At 49.1% G+C, this 16906-nt stretch overlaps 6 protein-coding genes; 2 read left to right on the top strand and 4 right to left on the bottom strand.

Moving 5' to 3' along the window:
- Positions 1 to 1350: 1350 nt before the first annotated feature.
- RCC_09556 (uncharacterized protein) lies at positions 1351 to 2733 on the top strand (the record flags this gene model as incomplete). Its single annotated transcript, XM_023774798.1, has 1 exon — positions 1351 to 2733. The coding sequence occupies one exon, from the start codon at positions 1351 to 1353 to the stop codon at positions 2731 to 2733; it is 1383 nt and encodes a 460-aa protein (XP_023630566.1).
- A 1530-nt stretch (positions 2734 to 4263) lies between these two features.
- Positions 4264 to 5001, bottom strand: RCC_09555 (uncharacterized protein; the record flags this gene model as incomplete). XM_023774797.1 has 4 exons in its annotated part: positions 4264 to 4381; positions 4443 to 4613; positions 4669 to 4880; positions 4945 to 5001. The coding sequence occupies 4 exons, from the start codon at positions 4999 to 5001 to the stop codon at positions 4264 to 4266; spliced, it is 558 nt and encodes a 185-aa protein (XP_023630565.1).
- A 1354-nt stretch (positions 5002 to 6355) lies between these two features.
- On the bottom strand, positions 6356 to 7900 carry RCC_09554 (probable oleate delta-12 desaturase; the record flags this gene model as incomplete). XM_023774796.1 has 2 exons in its annotated part: positions 6356 to 6819; positions 6880 to 7900. The coding sequence occupies 2 exons, from the start codon at positions 7898 to 7900 to the stop codon at positions 6356 to 6358; spliced, it is 1485 nt and encodes a 494-aa protein (XP_023630564.1).
- A 1386-nt stretch (positions 7901 to 9286) lies between these two features.
- Positions 9287 to 10610, bottom strand: RCC_09553 (related to methionine synthase II (cobalamin-independent); the record flags this gene model as incomplete). XM_023774795.1 has 3 exons in its annotated part: positions 9287 to 9523; positions 9586 to 9770; positions 9839 to 10610. The coding sequence occupies 3 exons, from the start codon at positions 10608 to 10610 to the stop codon at positions 9287 to 9289; spliced, it is 1194 nt and encodes a 397-aa protein (XP_023630563.1).
- A 923-nt stretch (positions 10611 to 11533) lies between these two features.
- Positions 11534 to 12970, bottom strand: RCC_09552 (uncharacterized protein; the record flags this gene model as incomplete). XM_023774794.1 has 2 exons in its annotated part: positions 11534 to 12721; positions 12827 to 12970. The coding sequence occupies 2 exons, from the start codon at positions 12968 to 12970 to the stop codon at positions 11534 to 11536; spliced, it is 1332 nt and encodes a 443-aa protein (XP_023630562.1).
- A 494-nt stretch (positions 12971 to 13464) lies between these two features.
- Positions 13465 to 15339, top strand: RCC_09551 (probable protein /; the record flags this gene model as incomplete). Its single annotated transcript, XM_023774793.1, has 1 exon — positions 13465 to 15339. One exon carries the CDS (start codon positions 13465 to 13467, stop codon positions 15337 to 15339), a length of 1875 nt encoding a protein of 624 aa, XP_023630561.1.
- Between the last annotated feature and the right edge of the window lie 1567 nt (positions 15340 to 16906).

Below are 16906 nucleotides of genomic sequence, written 5' to 3'. Positions count from 1 at the left end.
TCTCTTTCTTAAGTACTACAAACTGCTAGACGTGTCCGGAGCCTATATAGCTATAATACTACTCTATCTAGAGCGCCGAGTAGTATAGCTAAAGACATAGTAGTATAGCGATAAGGCTAGTTAGTACATAGGCGCATTAAAGCGTATAAGGTCGCTCTAGTAATCCTATAAGGACAAACTCTAGCYTTAYACGTAGAGCGATAATACGCTAGAGCCGCTRTCCGYATTCGACCGCTTTCGAGCTAAGGCTAGTRTTCTAAAGAYATACGATAATTTCGAYAGTTTCGTAAACGCTCCGCCTATAGCACTACTAACTAAYAYAAYAGCTATTAAGTAGTAGATRCAGCCGTTTATAAGACAGGCCTATCTAGCTCTTTTAYAGCTAGCTATTAAYATCMTCTTAGCTTTCGTAATATCCGCTAAGAGCGAGCGTACGTTTAGYAAAACACGAAGAACTATCGATTAGTTACGCTCTTAGCTACTTAGCGACACTATCCGGTTAATTAAGCTCTCGAAGGATTAGCACCGCTATAGCTTTACTATACCTACTATAGGGGGGGTAGCGGCGATAATAGAGGTAGCGGAGACTATAGGGGGTGCGGAGGATAATAATATTAACGACAGCAGCGACAGCCTCTTTGTGTAACTAGTCACTTACTTAATTACCTAACTAACTACTCGAGTAGTTGAATACTTAATAATTGACTAACTACCAGCCTCAGAAGTCAATTAAGTCAAAAGTCAAACTCTATGTCTGGAAGCCATTGAGCTACTTCCAAAACCCCCATCCATCATAATGAGTGACGCAGGTCCAGGACACGAAGTAGAACTCCCTACGTTTACTTTTGTGGAGCAGTGGGAGATTCTAGGACCATGGGGAATTGGTACGTACGAGAGGTACGTACGTTACCACATCTCCGGAGAGGAGGAAAGTCGACAACTCAACCTGATCCACAACCCGACCCTCCGAAGCAGAGAAGAACCCCCACAAAGTCACCTTCCTCCACCCTTCAGGAATCGTCTCCTACGCCATCCTCCGCCCTCCCTCAAAAACCACCACAGCCTCCCATCCCAACGCCACCCTCCCCATTCTCCTCGCCTTACACGGAGCAGGTGTGGAAGTCTCTTCAGATTCCGGAAGAAATGAATTCCAACCCCCCCTCCCAGACCTCCTAGCCTGGATCTTGATTCCCACGGGAGGAACGCCATGGAGCGGAGACGATTGGCACGCTTGGGGATTCCCCGACGTCGAAGCCGCAATCCGGATGATTCCAGACTGGATCGCCACCACAAATTGGAAGGGTCCGTCCGTGGATATCAACAAGTGGTGGTTAGTCGTAGGCCATTCGAATGGTGGACAAGGGACATGGTATACACTCCTCCACCACCCGGATAAAAATCCTCGCGGCGGCAATTCTTAGCGGCTACTCGAGTATTCAAAACTACGTCCCCTATAATCTCTGGCGCGAAGCGGAAGCTGGACGGACGGCGATTGTGCAAGCTGCGATGAGTAGTTATCGGCATGAAAGTTTGGTGGGGAATGCGAAGGGGATTCCTGTGTTGTTGCAACATGGTTCGGAAGATGATAATGTTCCTGTGCATCATTCGCGACTTATGAGGCAGTTGCTGGGGGAAGCGGGTGTGGAGAGTGAGTTTGTGGAGGTTTCTGGAAAGGGACATTATTGGGAGGGAGTCTACACCACTCCACCACTTCGAGAGTTCTACGAAAAACATCTCTCGCTGAGAGAGAAAGAGGATGAGGATGATGGGTGGAAATTACACGACTTTAGTCTGGTGACTGCTAATCCAGGCGACACGGGATCTAAACAAGGCGCACAAATCCTCCAACTCCAAACTCCCGGTCGACTAGGAAAAATCTCCGTACACTACCACCCACAGAAAATGGAATGTATATTACAGACGAGGAACATAAGACAATTCCGTCTACCAGATTACTTCCACGTCTGCAAATCCCTCACAGTGGACGGCCAAACAATCCCACCATCCTCCAGAATCCTTCTCCTCTCGGACAAAACCTGGCAAATACCACCCCCCAAACCAGAACCCTCCCCCCAAAACCACCACCACCACCAACCTCGACAACTAGGAACAATGGACGCCCTCCTACGCACCCGAGGCCCCTTCACAATCATCCATCAAAACTCCTCCACAACTCAAACCATCGCCCTCCAAATCTCCCGAAATCTCTGCCAGTACTTCTTCGCAGATACCCAAATCATAACTTCTTCCTCCTCTTCCTCCTCCTCTTCCTCCTCCTCCTCTTCCTCCTCAGCGTGGGATGATTCCAAGGGAAACATAATAACCATAGCCCTCACCTCCCCTCCTCCCTCTCCCCCTCCTTCATCCGCAACCCTGGACTTCCCAATCCAAATCTCCCCCACCGGCCACGCAATCACAATCCGCCACTCCAACTCCCAATCCCACTACCAAATCCCCTCAAAGCGGGGGGGTCTAGCAGCGATATTCCTCCGTCCAATATCCAAAGGAAGAGGAAGAGGAGTGGAATTGGTGGTTTGGGCAAGTTCGGAGGAAGTATTAAGAAATGTGGCGAAATTGGTACCGATGATTAGTGGGAGTGGTTTACCGGATTTCGTGGTTTTGGATTGTGGGGAGGGGATGATGGGGGGGAGGGGGTTTTGGGGATGGGGTTCTTTAAGGAGGATGATGAGGGGGGGGTGGGAGGTTGAGGAGGGGGGAGCGTTTTTTGCTTAAGAGGGAGAGAGGAAGAGTTGGAGCAGTGGGTCTTTCTATAAGAGGGGAAAGGTATACCTTTCTACTAATTACATACTTTTTATCGTTTGTCCCTCTTGTATCTCTTTCTACTATCCCTCGATATCCTTCGTCGTCTATCTCTCCCGCCCACGTAGAAGGAGGAGGAGGAGGAGCTAAAGCGACACCCTAAACACCATCTAAACCACACAATCCCCGATGAACACCCCCTAATAAACGCCCTGATATCCCTAACCCCTCTAACCCTCGAAAGAGATCAAGAATAACTAGAGGGTGCGTAGGTAGATAGATACGTAGATTGTTCATTTTCCCCCTTTTTTTCTTTCTTCTTTCTGGATGTAGGAGCTAAGGGTAGGAGGGATTCATATATATATATGTACTTAATACTATCTCTGTATAGTACCTAACGTAGAGGAGTTTCTTTCTCGAGAAGTAGTATAATTATCGACTGTGGGTAGGATTTTCAAACCTTGCCTCTCCCTTACCCTCTACCTCTCCCTCCTCTCTCCCCTCCCCCTCTATCTCTCCCTCTCTCTTACCCTCTCCCTTAATCTCTACCTCTTCCTTACTCTCTACCTCTTCCTTTCTCCCTCCTCTCCCTGCTTCCCCTCCTCTCCCTCTCCCTGCTCTCCTCCCTCTCCCTGCTTCCTCTCCCTCTCCCTCTCCCTCTCCCTCTCCCTCTCGCTCTCCCTCTCCCTCTCCCTCCTCCCCCTCTGGTTCAACCTCTCCAACAACCTCCCAAAAAATTCCCCTCGCCTCCTCAAAATCCTCGCAAGCAACATATCCATCCCTCCCCAAAAACCCCTCGAATCGTTCCCAGAAATCCGCCTTGAAATTCCAATCCCTAGAAATATTCTCATGCCTTTCAATTTCCTCTTTTTCGAAATTAATCGGACATGATACCTCCGTTTCTAACTTGTTCCATTTTCTATATATATATATACACATATACGTTAGTCAAAAATTTGAAATGGTGCGGTTTTATACAATATAAGCGAGAGAGAGAAGGAAATAAATGAGTGACTGACCTTTGAATTAAATATAAACATTCCCTCAAAGGAATCGTCTCCCCCTCCCAAATTTCCGAAGCGAAAAGGACAATTTCCCTCCTTATACGAACTAAAGGAAGGTTGAAAACTTCCTGTAATAGGGGATGTCTCTCTCGGATTTCCTTTGCATAACACCAAGACAAGATGGATCTTTCAACCTGGTTCTTGATTTTGCCTTTCTCTGCTGCATCGGTGAGGGATTCATAGTAGTCTGGTAGTCGTAGCAATACTTCTCCGTGGTATTCTATTAATTTCGGAGTGGGGTTTTGTAGGAAGAGTGGGGAGATGCAAGTGTCTTGCCAGTCGATTAGGGATGTGATTCGACCGTTTTGGATGAAGATGTTGGGAGCGCGGAGATCCCAGTGCGAGAGGGTTGCTGTGTTCAACGCGGGGTTCTTTGGGGGGAGATGGGGAAGGATGGAGTCGAATTTGTCGAGGAGGGAGAGGCGGGCTTGGGGGGAGTTTAGGATGTTGGCATTATTTGGGGAAGAGGGGTCGATTGTCGTTGTTTCTGTCGAAGAAACAGATTTTCGATCGCTCTCTGTTGGAAAGTGCGCGGAGGTAGCTGTGAGCATCGGGCCCTTGGGGGAGTCCGTTAGCAAACAAAAACGTGTTTCGGTAGAAGAGTAGACATGACCTTACAAGGGCCGCGATCGGGTGTAGTTCCAATCTCCCAGAATGACTTTTCTGCAACAGGTCCGATTACGAATCGCTCCTCTGCGTATTTTCTGCCTGCGAGGGAGGTGATTCCGGAAATGTCGACTTTTGGAGCAGCCTGGGAATGCATCTGATGTGAAGTATAGACTACCCAATCTTGACTTCTCGTGTTAGTTCTCAGGTCCACCTGTGAGCACTGGGGCATGCCGACCGTGAAAAAGTGATGGATTGCAATTTCTTCTGTATGTCGACGACATCGTCGACCACTTTCAATTTGTCGTAGATATCCATATCCGTCCACAGGTCAGATAGTTGAGTCCCCTCGGCCTGTTCCATCAGAATATACTCGGATTCTGCATGGTTGGAGACTTGTCCATCCCATGCCAGAACCTTGGGGACAGGGATTCCAACGACATTGCGGACCTGTTCCATCACCCGTCAGCGTTCTTTCCATCGAGGATGAAGATTTGTATAAAGAAAGGCTCACAAAATCCATGGTAGCAACCTCGGATGCAATGACTTTATCCACCCGCTGGGCCAACATTGGGATTAGGAATTCATTCTTGCGAGTACAACCGCACCATTGTCCATGCAGAGACGAAAGACTTTATTAAACCCTCCCTCGGCGAGTTTAGAAATACTGACGCAGGATTGTGCGCCAAATGGCTTTTGCAGCGAGTTGCTTCAGGCCCAGGACATTGAACTTCTTGTATCGTTCCGAAAGTCTTGCTTCTTCGTCCCATAGCCACCGTCCGCTGGTGTAACGGTAAAAGTCCTCGAATTCAGAGGATTTCATCTTCAGTGACGGTTTGCTGGAGATTCCACGCGAAAGAAGTCGATTGAATATACATTGCGGCAACCATGGAGCATTTCTGAAGCCTGCCATTTGCTGATCTGTTCCATCTGCATGCCTTGTCACCACGCGATCGCCTCGCAGCGACAGCTCCCGTGGACTGGGGATATACTTCCGGATGATTCTGAAAAACGGGAGCACGGTGCCGTCTAGATGTTCATGTCTTGACGCTTGATTTGAAAGTGGCAATGTAAGGTAAGTTGTTGATTGGGAGTTGCTGACACACGCCTTGGGTCCTGAGACGTCGATACGAGACCCGGCGTCAAGTAGCGGGCTTCGTAATTATTACTATAAGTAGATTATTACTACTACATAAGTAGAGCATATTATATATAAGGTATAAAGAAAGGTAGGTAGGTAGGCGGGAAGTATTAAAAGGTAAGAATTTAGGGCGAAGAGTTATCGACTAGACCTCTACACCTCTACACCTCTTTTCCCTTTTATCCGATCCCTATCTTCCCTTTTCTTCGAACCCTATCTTCTCTTCTACCTATAGGAGGATAACTACCTACCTTATTAATACGACAACCTACACCATTTGACACTCGGTATATGCCTCCAAATCAAATCAGGAGGATGCTTAAGTCGTAGGATCATCCTCAACCCTCTCCGTCTCTCCCTTCTCATCACCACTTCACTCACTCCCAATTCTTCCCTTGGTGCACTAAAAAATACTCCCACCTTCTCCCACAAATACCTCCTAAACATGTAGGTAGGTAATCAATATCATCCAAGCCTCTCCAAATCGAATCGCAAAACACGATGTATACACAGCAGGAGAGAGCAAGAGTTCAGATTTTCAAATCTTCATTTATATTCTTGGGGATTTCATCATGATCATTCTGTATCTCTGTTCTAAATCTTTTCCCCGTCCTCCTCTTTCTTCTTCTCCTCTTTCTCTCTCTCTATTCACAACAACAACAACAACAAAAAAACGCCGCGCTCAAGCGCACACACAACATGCCAAAAACAACATTCATCCCAACACGGCAAGGACACTTCATTCCGCCTCTTTTCCGCCTCTTCACATATCAATACCATCTAATCAATCACTGTCATCTTCCACCGTCACCATTTTACGGTCCCGCTTGACGCCGTCCAGCTTGGCCTCAAGCTTAGCAGGAGGAACACCCAGGCCGTTCCTGTTGCGGAAGAACATGACCTTGGCCTCATCACCCTGGGTACCGGGGATCGGCTCGACCCACTGACACCATCTCGCACTGGTCCAAATAGCTTTGAGGAAACCGATGCTGCCATCCTTGACGTCGGCGCGGTAGTGCTGGCCCATGATGGGCTTGATGGCCTCGGTCGCTTCATCGGCGTGGTAAAAGGGGATGGTGGAGACGTAGTGGTGGAGAACGTGGGTCTCAATGATGCCGTGCAAGAGGTTGCGACCGATGAAGCCGAATTCACGGTCAATGGTGGCGGCGGCGCCACGGGCGAAATTCCACGCATCACCGGTGTAGTGAGGGAGGGAGGGATCGGTGTGTTGGAGGAAGGTGATGGCGACTGTGTGGTGTATCGTTAGTCGGGGGAGTGCAAAAGCGATGGGAATGTGTGTCAACATACCGAGCCAGTGGTTCACCCACAGGTAGGGGAGGAAGTACCAGACGAGCAGGTTGGAAAAGCCGTACTTGTTGCCGACGAGGAAGAGGACTCCAGCGGTGATGGCGAGACCAAGATCCGACAGCAGGATGAGGTGCTCGTCCTTTTTCTCATACAGCGGGCTGCTGGGGATGAAGTGATTGACGCTTCCATTCCCGTTCTTCTTACCAACTCCCTTGCCTTCGGGCTGCTTGGAGTGGTTGTTGTGGCCTGTGACGTTCTGGAGGAGGTACATGGGCCATCCAAACAACTGCTGGGCGATGAGGTGGCCGGCCGTGTAGATGGGCGTCTCCTCCATCAACTCGTGCATTTCATGAAGGAGAGCACCTGTGCGGGTCGAGTGCTCCTCACGCGTGCGAGGCACAAAGACCATGTCGCGTTCCAAATTTCCCGTCGCTTTGTGGTGCTTGCCGTGGGAGATTTTCCACGAAAAGTAGGGCACGAGCAGAGCGGAATGGCAGATCCATCCGACCGTGTCGTTGAGCGTCTTGCTGSGGGAGAAGGATTGGTGGCCACATTCATGCGCCAACACCCACAATCCCGTGCCGAAGAGACCTTGCAGAACGGTGTAGAGTGCCCAGAGACTTGCCCTCAACGGGTATGAAGGAACGTATTCCGGGGTGCAAAAGGTGTTGAAGAGGTAAAAAGTGGTGCTCAACAGCACGATATCCCTGGCCACGTAGTACAATCCCGTCGCTGCCGACCGTTCGAAGCAGTGCTTGGGGATGGCCTCGCGGATATCCTTCATGGTGTATTYGGGCAAGGTGAATTCATTGCCGTAGGTGTCGAACAGCTTGCCCGACGATGGCTTGTGCTGGTATTCCTCGACGGATCCCATGGACGAGAGAGAGGTTGACGAGGCGGAGGCGGTGGGGGAATCGTTGGGAGTGCTGGCATTGCTGTTCCTGCTCGTCGAGGGAGCGGAATCGGCCGTGACATTGCGTCTCATGGCGGGCTGGCGAGGCAGCGCCGTTGTGGTACTCATCGTGTTGGGAGGGAGGAGGGAGAGGGAGGAGGGAGACAAAACACACCACCAAGATGGGAATGGAAATGCGAGAGGGAGGAAAAATGTTGAAGGGGTCAGGCCACTGGAGTTTATAAAACAAGACCCGAATTCACCAATTAAATAATGGACTAGCTAGTCGTACGTGCAGTAATAAGGTAAAAGAGGTAAGGTAGACAGATGCCATGGACCCAAGCCATGGCTTGGATCTCATCCGATCGTTGGAGCACCTTGCCTTCCTTGCCGTACATTTCACACACCGCACCTGCACTCTGCTGATCCGCGAGCCAGCTTGCATTTGGACTTGGGGGACTTTTTCCCACCCGAATTCCAGCCATTGGCCGTKAACCAGCAACCTAGTCAAATATCATCCCTGACCAAACCATTCCCTTGACTTGTACTTGMAACATTGATTGTTACAYCGCCATCCCTACATACCATACAAAACTCTCCTTCTTCCAATTCAGCCAAGAAATCCAGCCCATCCAACGAAGCCACCACTTCATGGATGGAGATGCACCGCTCCCCAACGGACCCTACCCCGCTGTTTCGTACCTACCGTAACTTTGGTTGGCCCCATCGCTTCCACGGACATCAAACACACAGCAACGCTCGGTACGACCCGCGCCCCGGGAAAAAAAAATCCAGTCCCCTAATCTCGCCAAGCCACGGGCAAGGGTCTTCTGCATCTTTCGAAGAAATCGCGTGGGTCGGGCGGAGTATGATACGATGCTGGGCTGTGTCATGGATGTCATGATGAAATGTCGTTGAGAAAGATGTGAGATGCTCAACAACCAAGAGTCATGCTGTGCCCTGCTGCGATACCCGCATCCAGTAACATGATGACCTCGTGGCAAGTGCGCGTGCGGTTGGTTGTTGATATGATTGACCATCCCTTTCTCTTTATCATCATCGTTGTATGTACTGTACAGCCGAGWGTGGCATTGTCGATCAGGCATGTGAAGGTCCTCTTTTCTGGTTGGTATTCATCATCCATCACATGTTAAGAAAACCGACGACGTGCCTAGGCTGGGCGGTGGGAACACTGCATCTGCCACCAAATAAGTAGCATGTGAGAGCGGAGAAGATTTCCTTGTGATTCATCCACCCACATTCATCCGTCGCATGGCTAGATACTGCATCTCAGTCACTTCTTGAGTGTGTTGACGTAGTATTCTACGTGGTATTGATGATATCGGTCCAGCTTGATTCTACTCGATACGTCTCGGCTCTTCCTACAGTATCTTTCTGCCATGTTGAATTTCTTCCACTCTCCATCTCCTTCTCATCCCATCCATCAAGGTCTCCCTCCTCCCATCATCATCATCGCCATCATCGCCATCATCATCATCATAATAATAATCACAATCAAGGTCTTCCAGGCCACAACTCCTCAGCAACATCCTTCACCAACTTCAACTTGGCAAACATCTTCTCCTCCGTCATACCATCCGCTCCAACAGCAACACTCGCAAATCCACACTGAGGACTAATCCCAATATTCTCCATGGCTTCCTCTACACTCCTTCCCTGTCCCTTGGCGATGATTTCCGCGGCTTGTAGGACGCGACTCTTGATGACTTCCTTGTCTTCCATTTCGGGGTCCTATAATCACCGTATCAGCACATCCATGCTACAAGTCATCAAGAAAGGTAGGGTGAACATACCTTTGTAGTAACAACTCCCAACACAACATTCTTATGCACAGGCAAGAACCTCAAAGGCTCAAACCCYCCCGATCGCAAATTATCATATTCCAGATAAAAGGTATCATAATTGAGCGTCTTGAAGAATCGCTCCGCAATCTTCTCATAAGATCCCTCGCTGAAATGCATCGACTTGGAGAAATTTCCTAAAAATCCCCTTCATTAGCACATCATCATCATCAATCATAATCATCATCAAGAAAATCCAACTCACCTCGACAAATATGCAACCCAACATGCAACCCCTCCTCCCTCTCCGCAATAGCATCATTATGCGCCTTCAGATACATGCCAAAAAGTTCCTCGGTATCAACCCCATCCTTCCTCAACCCCTCCAACATATCCTCACTACAAAAATACGCCAACGTAGGATCATCAATCTGCACATTCCTACAACCCTCCCTGTACAACGTCTTCAATTCCTGCCGATAAGCTTTTGCCAAATCGCCGAAAAATTCCTCATCACTCCCATATAAACTCGTATCGTAGCATTTCCCCGCCGCGAGTCTCAAATGGAAATAACAAGGTGGAGGCATGGTGAATTTACAATCTTTCCATTGTTCCTGCGGTACGCAATCCCTCAACATCCTCCAGTTTTCCAAGTAGGGAGATTCTTTGTATTCGATTTTTCCCGTGCAGATGGCTGCCATGGGGTATTGTTTGCCCGCTTTCTTCAATGCTGCAATTGGCGCTGCATTGAGCCGGGCAAGTGACCACGGCACTGGTGAAACTTCTTCAAATCCAGAGAGTTTTTCGAAGAAACCGGAAAAGTAGTATTTGCGGTCGAATTCCCCCGAAGTCAGAGCCAAGACGTTGTTTCGTTGTTGCTTTTGCACAATGTCGGCGATGGCGGTCTTTTGAATACTGTGGAGTTGTTCCTGGGTGATTTCTCCTGCATCGGCTTGATCTTGTGCTGTAGAGATGGAGGCCGGACGGATCAGAGAACCGATGTGGTCGGCGTGGAAGGGGAGAGTGGAGGATGGCATGTTGGTTGAGAAGCTTGGTCTTGGGAGGTGTTGGTGGTGTTTGGGGGGAAAGAGAAGAAGAAGAGGGAAAGATGGTAGGAAATGTACGATACCTATACCTATACCTCCCCAGCACACGGTTCCTTCCTTCGGTGCTTTTACCTTATTCCTCTCATACCCGCCTACCTCTGCTCTGGTGATATGGGATACCCTTAGTTACTCCACTTTCTCTCCCTCCTCCGAACTCCGTCTGCGGGTCCCAGAAAATGCCACCTAAGGGAAAATCGAATGCAATCGTGGCGTTGTTTGGACAAATATTTGCCTCGCTTGCTAGGGTAGGTACTACTGGAAATTAGGCGGAGGAAGGAAAGCGGGCGGGCGGGGCGGGCAAAAGCAAGACTAAGGTAGAGATGTAGTCCACTAGTTGTGGTCTTGTTGTGTGTGGTCTTGCTGTGCTTCTCGGAATAAATCCATGACTCCGAGTTTGATGCGAGCGCGTCGTCGTGGACGATCTCAGTGGAGTTGGTGGGAAGCACAGTGTTCAGACTCTTCATTCTCAACTGCCGTGATTTTTTTGGCTTTYTTCAGCTGTGCAGCTAACTTGATTAGAAAATTATTCGACATGGATATGGTCCATCCATCGTGGAGCAGGCAAGGGTAGGTAAGGTAGATATGGCATTGCTTTTCGGCAGTTGGGTGAGTGTGAATAGCCGAGGAGAGCTCGGTTTGTATTGAACATCACTCCTTCCTTACATTGCAATACAACGCACTCTGGACTTGCGAAATCGCATTCCAGATGCCGAATATAGCTCTCCGCAGCACAGTCTTTGAAGCTTTCTTTCACGTAGAGACGAGAAAGCGCTCTCCATTGTGAAAGACATTCCATATCAATCCAACACAGCTCTGCGTAGCATGGAAGATCTCGAACAACAGACAAAGGTTCCTCACAACCACGACATCTGATAACTAAACACCTCCTTCCCATGACAAGCCTGCAATCTCGGTCCTTCACCCGCCTCATCAACCCACTTGACACTCCTCATCAAGATCGTATCCTGCTGCCACCATTCTTCTCGCGGCGCATGAATGGTCTTGACAAACCTGCCCGTCTTCCAAGAATAGCCTTGAATTTTCATGTTATGATCAATCGCAGCGAGCAGATTCCCATTGTACGTCGCATGATACGTCACATCTCCTACGGATTGATGCCGTATGGTCAGGAGTGGTCGATCAGCCCTCAACACTCGCAGATCGTACATGGAAATATCGAAATTGCTAGTGACGATGAGATTGTTGMCGCTGGTGTYTGGTTTGGATAGGCCGGAAATCCGGCTCTCTCGTCTCCATCGAGCAGAGGTGGCGGTAGGGGAACGAACATCCCAAAGCATGACCTGGTGGTTGTAGTGCCGTCTCTCGAAATGCTCGCGGGTTGCGAAAGCTAGGGTATGCTCGCTCAGCCACTCAACCTTCCGAGCAGACGTTGCATCTACCGCGTCCGGCCATTCATTCGTACGGGCGGACGGGAAATTTTCCAAATTGATGGATGCGCTGACACTATGGGTAAAGGCATCGACGGTCATGACCGTGGAATTGCCTACGAATGCAAGCTTCGTGTTGTCAATGTCATTGACGGCGCAGTCGAAGAGGAGTCCGTCCACCGTCCAACGATTTCCTCCTCCGATGGACCCTTCGATTGGTACGAGAAAGGCATTCATCCCGATACCATTTGTACAGCCTAGAATGTGCGGCACGCCGGAGATTGTCGTCATGTTGGTTGAATTGATGATGACGTTTTGTGGATATGGGAGTGATGGAGTGGTCACGTGGCATATGCCTTCGTCGGTATAGACTGGTCCATCACTTCGTTCGTATGAGTGAATTCCGGCATTAGAGACCACGGCGACGCGAGAGTCAGTCCAGTGAGCGTCGAGGACTAGACCGAATGGAAAGTGTAGATTCTTGTCGCGACTCTTTTGAAGTCCTCGCAAGAAGGCATCTTCTCGCTGCACCATAGTCCTTGATGACTTGCCGCATTCTCGAAGAAGACCACTTCCGCCAAGTAATGAGTGCTTTAAAACCCGAGCAGAAAGCACCGTCTGTGACTTCAGGACCTTTTTGTTATTATCTTCGAGCTATCCGAGGTAGTCAGCCATGAAGCATTCTCGATGAAGGACTTCCATGGTGATGTTGATGTTGATGTTGATATTGATCCCCATATTCARTTCTTCGCGACTTACTTTCTGCTTCTTGGCAAGGTGCTCCTCATGCTGCACATTGGCTTGAGAGTACTTTGCATTGTTTGGAGCAATGTGATTGGGTTGGATTCCGAAGTATTTCTTCTTTTCTTCATCAAAGTAGTAGCCGGGCAAATTCGGGGCCATTATCCAGGATTAACGTGAATGCGATTCGATGGTTTGTTGATATCCAGCATTTCGTGCGGGTTGCTCAATCAGTGTTTCAATTCGGCGGGAATGGCAATAATGCTGTTGGTGGGATGGATGGATGGATGGAGATGGAAGGATGGATTGGAATGGAGATGGATTTGTTTTTTCCAATGCTAGCGTGAGTGGAAGGGACGTTGGAATTGTTGAAGATTGCCTCGATTTACAAGGAAAGCACGGTCAAGACTGCATCCCGCCTAATCTTAATCAGATAGACATTGATTAGGATAGGCAGGGCAGGTAGGCCGAGGGTCGGCTTTTAGCCCCACTGACGTCGGACTTTGTTGCTGATGATGCGCGAGCTATGTCGAGTCGGTAGCAGTACATGCCTTTCTTTGCCACATCGGAGCTCTTCTTGCTCACCAACATCTCCGTGTATGCATCGAATAGCAAACCGAACGAGGCCAGCGACTACACAACGACGAATCTTCCAAATGGCACATCACATCAGCAACAGCAGCAGCGAGAAGGTGTTTAGCATTCGAGATTTGCCCAAAAGCAACAACTTCACCCAGAAATTACCGCCGGATGCAGAATACCCGACGCCTGCAAAGTCACATGCTGCGGAGCGAGCAAAGCTGGGACCGCGGCTGGTGAAGAATGCGGCATACACCTTCGTTCGACCCGATCCCTTCACCAAGTCGGAATTGGTAGGCGTCTCCAAAGCTGCCTTGAGAGACTTAGCCATCGATCCCTCTACCATCGACTCGGAAGATTTCAAGGACACCGTGGCCGGGAAGAAGATCATAACAATAGACGCCGACAAGGAGCCGGGAGAGGAGGATGTCTATCCCTGGGCACAATGTTATGGAGGTTATCAGTTCGGACAATGGGCTGGTCAGCTGGGAGATGGAAGAGCCATTTCACTGTTTGAGACGACAAATCCCGCGACCAAGAAAAGATATGAGATTCAGTTAAAGGGCGCCGGCAAGACACCATATTCCCGATTCGCAGATGGCAAGGCTGTTGTACGGAGCAGCATACGCGAGTTTGTCGTCAGTGAAGCTTTGAATGCTCTGGGAATACCAACAACCCGAGCGTTGAGTCTGACACTTGGGCCTGAGGAAAAGGTTCGTAGAGAGACGACGGAGCCTGCAGCCATTGTTGCACGTTTCGCCGAGACATGGTTAAGATTTGGCACGTTTGACCTTGCACGATCAAGAGGTGATCGAGATCTCATCAGAAAACTGGCCGATTACGCTGCCGAGGATGTATATGCTGGCTGGGATACTCTCCCAGGAAATGTGACTTCGAATGAGGGCAAGGATGTCTTGGAGCCAGCTCGCGGGATCCCAAAGGATGACATCCAAGGATCTGGAGAACGTGAGGAGAACCGATACACACGTCTCTACAGGGAGATTGCCCGGAGAAACGCAAAGATGGTCGCTCATTGGCAAGCATATGCATTCACAAACGGCGTGTTGAATACGGACAACACTTCCATCTTCGGCCTGTCAATCGACTTTGGTCCATTTGCATTCCTGGACAACTTTGATCCGAATTACACTCCCAACCACGACGATCACATGTTGAGATACTCATACAAGAACCAACCGAGCATCATCTGGTGGAATCTTGTACGGCTAGGAGAAGCTCTCGGCGAAGTCATCGGTGCCGGCTCATGGGTCGACGAAGCCGAATTCGTCGAAAAAAGCGTCCGTCAAGAAAAGGCTGATGAATTGATAAAGCGAGCGGAAACCATCGTCGACCAAGTCGGCGACGAATACAAAGCAGTCTTCCTCGCCGAATACAAACGATTGATGACCGCCCGCTTTGGACTCAAGAAATGTACAGAGACCGACTTTGAAGAACTGTACTCCGAATTCCTCGACACGCTCGAAGCACTAGAACTAGATTTCAACCACGCATTCCGAAGATTAAGCAACATCGTAATGGACGATCTCGCCACCGATGATCAAAGAAAAGAAGTCGCAGGCCGCTTCTTCCACCACGAAGGCCTCTCAGGACTCGCAGGCAACGAAGCCGACGCTCGCGCCCGCATCGCCAAATGGCTGGAGAAATGGCGAGGCCGTGTCTTTGAAGACTGGGAAGATTCCCACGAAGCTAGAGATCAGCGACTCGCGGATATGAAGGCCGTGAATCCGAAATTCATCCCCCGAAGTTGGGTGTTGGATGAGTTGATTGAGAGGGTGGAGAAGAAGGGTGAGAGGGAGATTTTGCAGAGGGTCATGGGTATGGCTTTGGAGCCTTTTAGGGAGGAGTGGGGTGGAGATCGGGAGGAGGAGGAGAGGTTTTGTGGGGATGTGCCTAAATTTCAGAGGATGGCGCAGTGTAGTTGTAGTTCTTAGGAGTGGGGTGGTGGATGAATCTAAGGGGACTATGAGTGTCTTTGCAAGGATGGATTGGGGTCGTGATGGAAAGATTCCTAGATTTTTGAGTCTGGTAGTCGGCTCTTTGATCCCTATCTCATTCATCTTTCTTCATTCACGTTACCCTTGTTGCGAAGTACGCTGGCTCTCAGCTCTGTGGCATTTCGCACTCCGAACGACTCTCATCGTTAACCATAGACCCGCTGGACTCCAAGAACTGAAACAAATCATCCAAGATTCGAAGACTTTGCAATTTGCGTGCTGAAAGGCCTTGGGAGTCTCACTGTCTATACCACTCCGTCCGTATTCGATCATTGATTATCAGGGAAAAGATTTTGGAGACAGAACCCTTCAACACAAGTTCTATTAAACCTATTAGAAAATATTATCAAAATGACGACTACTAGATGATCGTGTATAAAGTTTGGGGTTTATTTAGCTGGTGACTTGGGTTGTATGCGTTGAAAACCAGACACGATCAGTAGACGCCGCTGAAGCTGCTAATGCGGCACACCGACAATTCAACAACACTTTTCCAGCCGAGAATCTTATATTGCTGGTTTATTGGAAAGGTATAGAGAGAGGATGATTAAGAATGGCGTGGTTTGGTGGGAGGATTCAGGCAGGTCGTAGAGAGGATTGATCCTGGACGGTATGTATCTAGCAGGAATCGGACGGCAGGTCGTTGGAGTCTGTATTCTTCTAGCTTTATCTTTTGTGTGTTTCTATTGAGTCGATTTGCTTGACGATGCGGATGACTATGTAGTGTTCTTTTTGAACCAACTAGATGAGTTCAAGGAAGGGGGATTGGATGTCTGGCTAAGTTAGCCCCTTTTGACGCAAAGTTTGTTCTGTWGTCTCGGTATTATATTCATATCAACAACAGGTTGCGCGATACTAGCTATGAGTTCTATCACACTCCTCTACCACACTCCTCTACCACACTCCTCTACCACACTCTTCTACCATCCTTCTCACACTATCCAAACATCCACCCCAATCACGACGCGCAGCCACAACAACATAGAAGACAAAATCGCAGAACTGTAAGAGACCTAAGCCAACGCCAATACATCAAGGCCATCTTCCTACCTGTCTCGATCATCTCAGACTAGACTCCGCGAGGCTTTCGAGATCTAGCCCTATAAATCAATCCCKGCTGATCGAAAACGCGAAAAAAAACGCAGTGCTGCGTTCATTTTCTTGAACGACACTGATTAGTTGCTGATCGTTGGTGGCGATTTGGAGATGGAGGATGATCCGACGACATCAAAGGCTCGGGAGCCTTCCGCAGGAGAACTTTTGGAGGAGTTACGATCGCGATGGATCTGCTGATAGACGGCTAGCATCCTTTTGGTTGGTATGATGGGACTCCTATAGTTGAACAATCATCACGAAGCCAGCAACTATACTGCAGAAACCACTCTCAAACCAGTGTCTCGACTACAATGACTCTAGCGAAACTGCACGTCAGACATGTGAAGCTACACCTCCATGAGAATCAACTATATGGCGATGGGGAGATTGGCCGAACTTATGTAAATAC

This window comes from Ramularia collo-cygni (genome assembly GCF_900074925.1).
Source record: "Ramularia collo-cygni strain URUG2 genome assembly, contig: RCC_scaffold18, whole genome shotgun sequence".
Lineage (NCBI taxonomy): Eukaryota > Fungi > Ascomycota > Dothideomycetes > Mycosphaerellales > Mycosphaerellaceae > Ramularia > Ramularia collo-cygni.
This window is presented reverse-complemented; position numbering and strand designations above follow the sequence as displayed.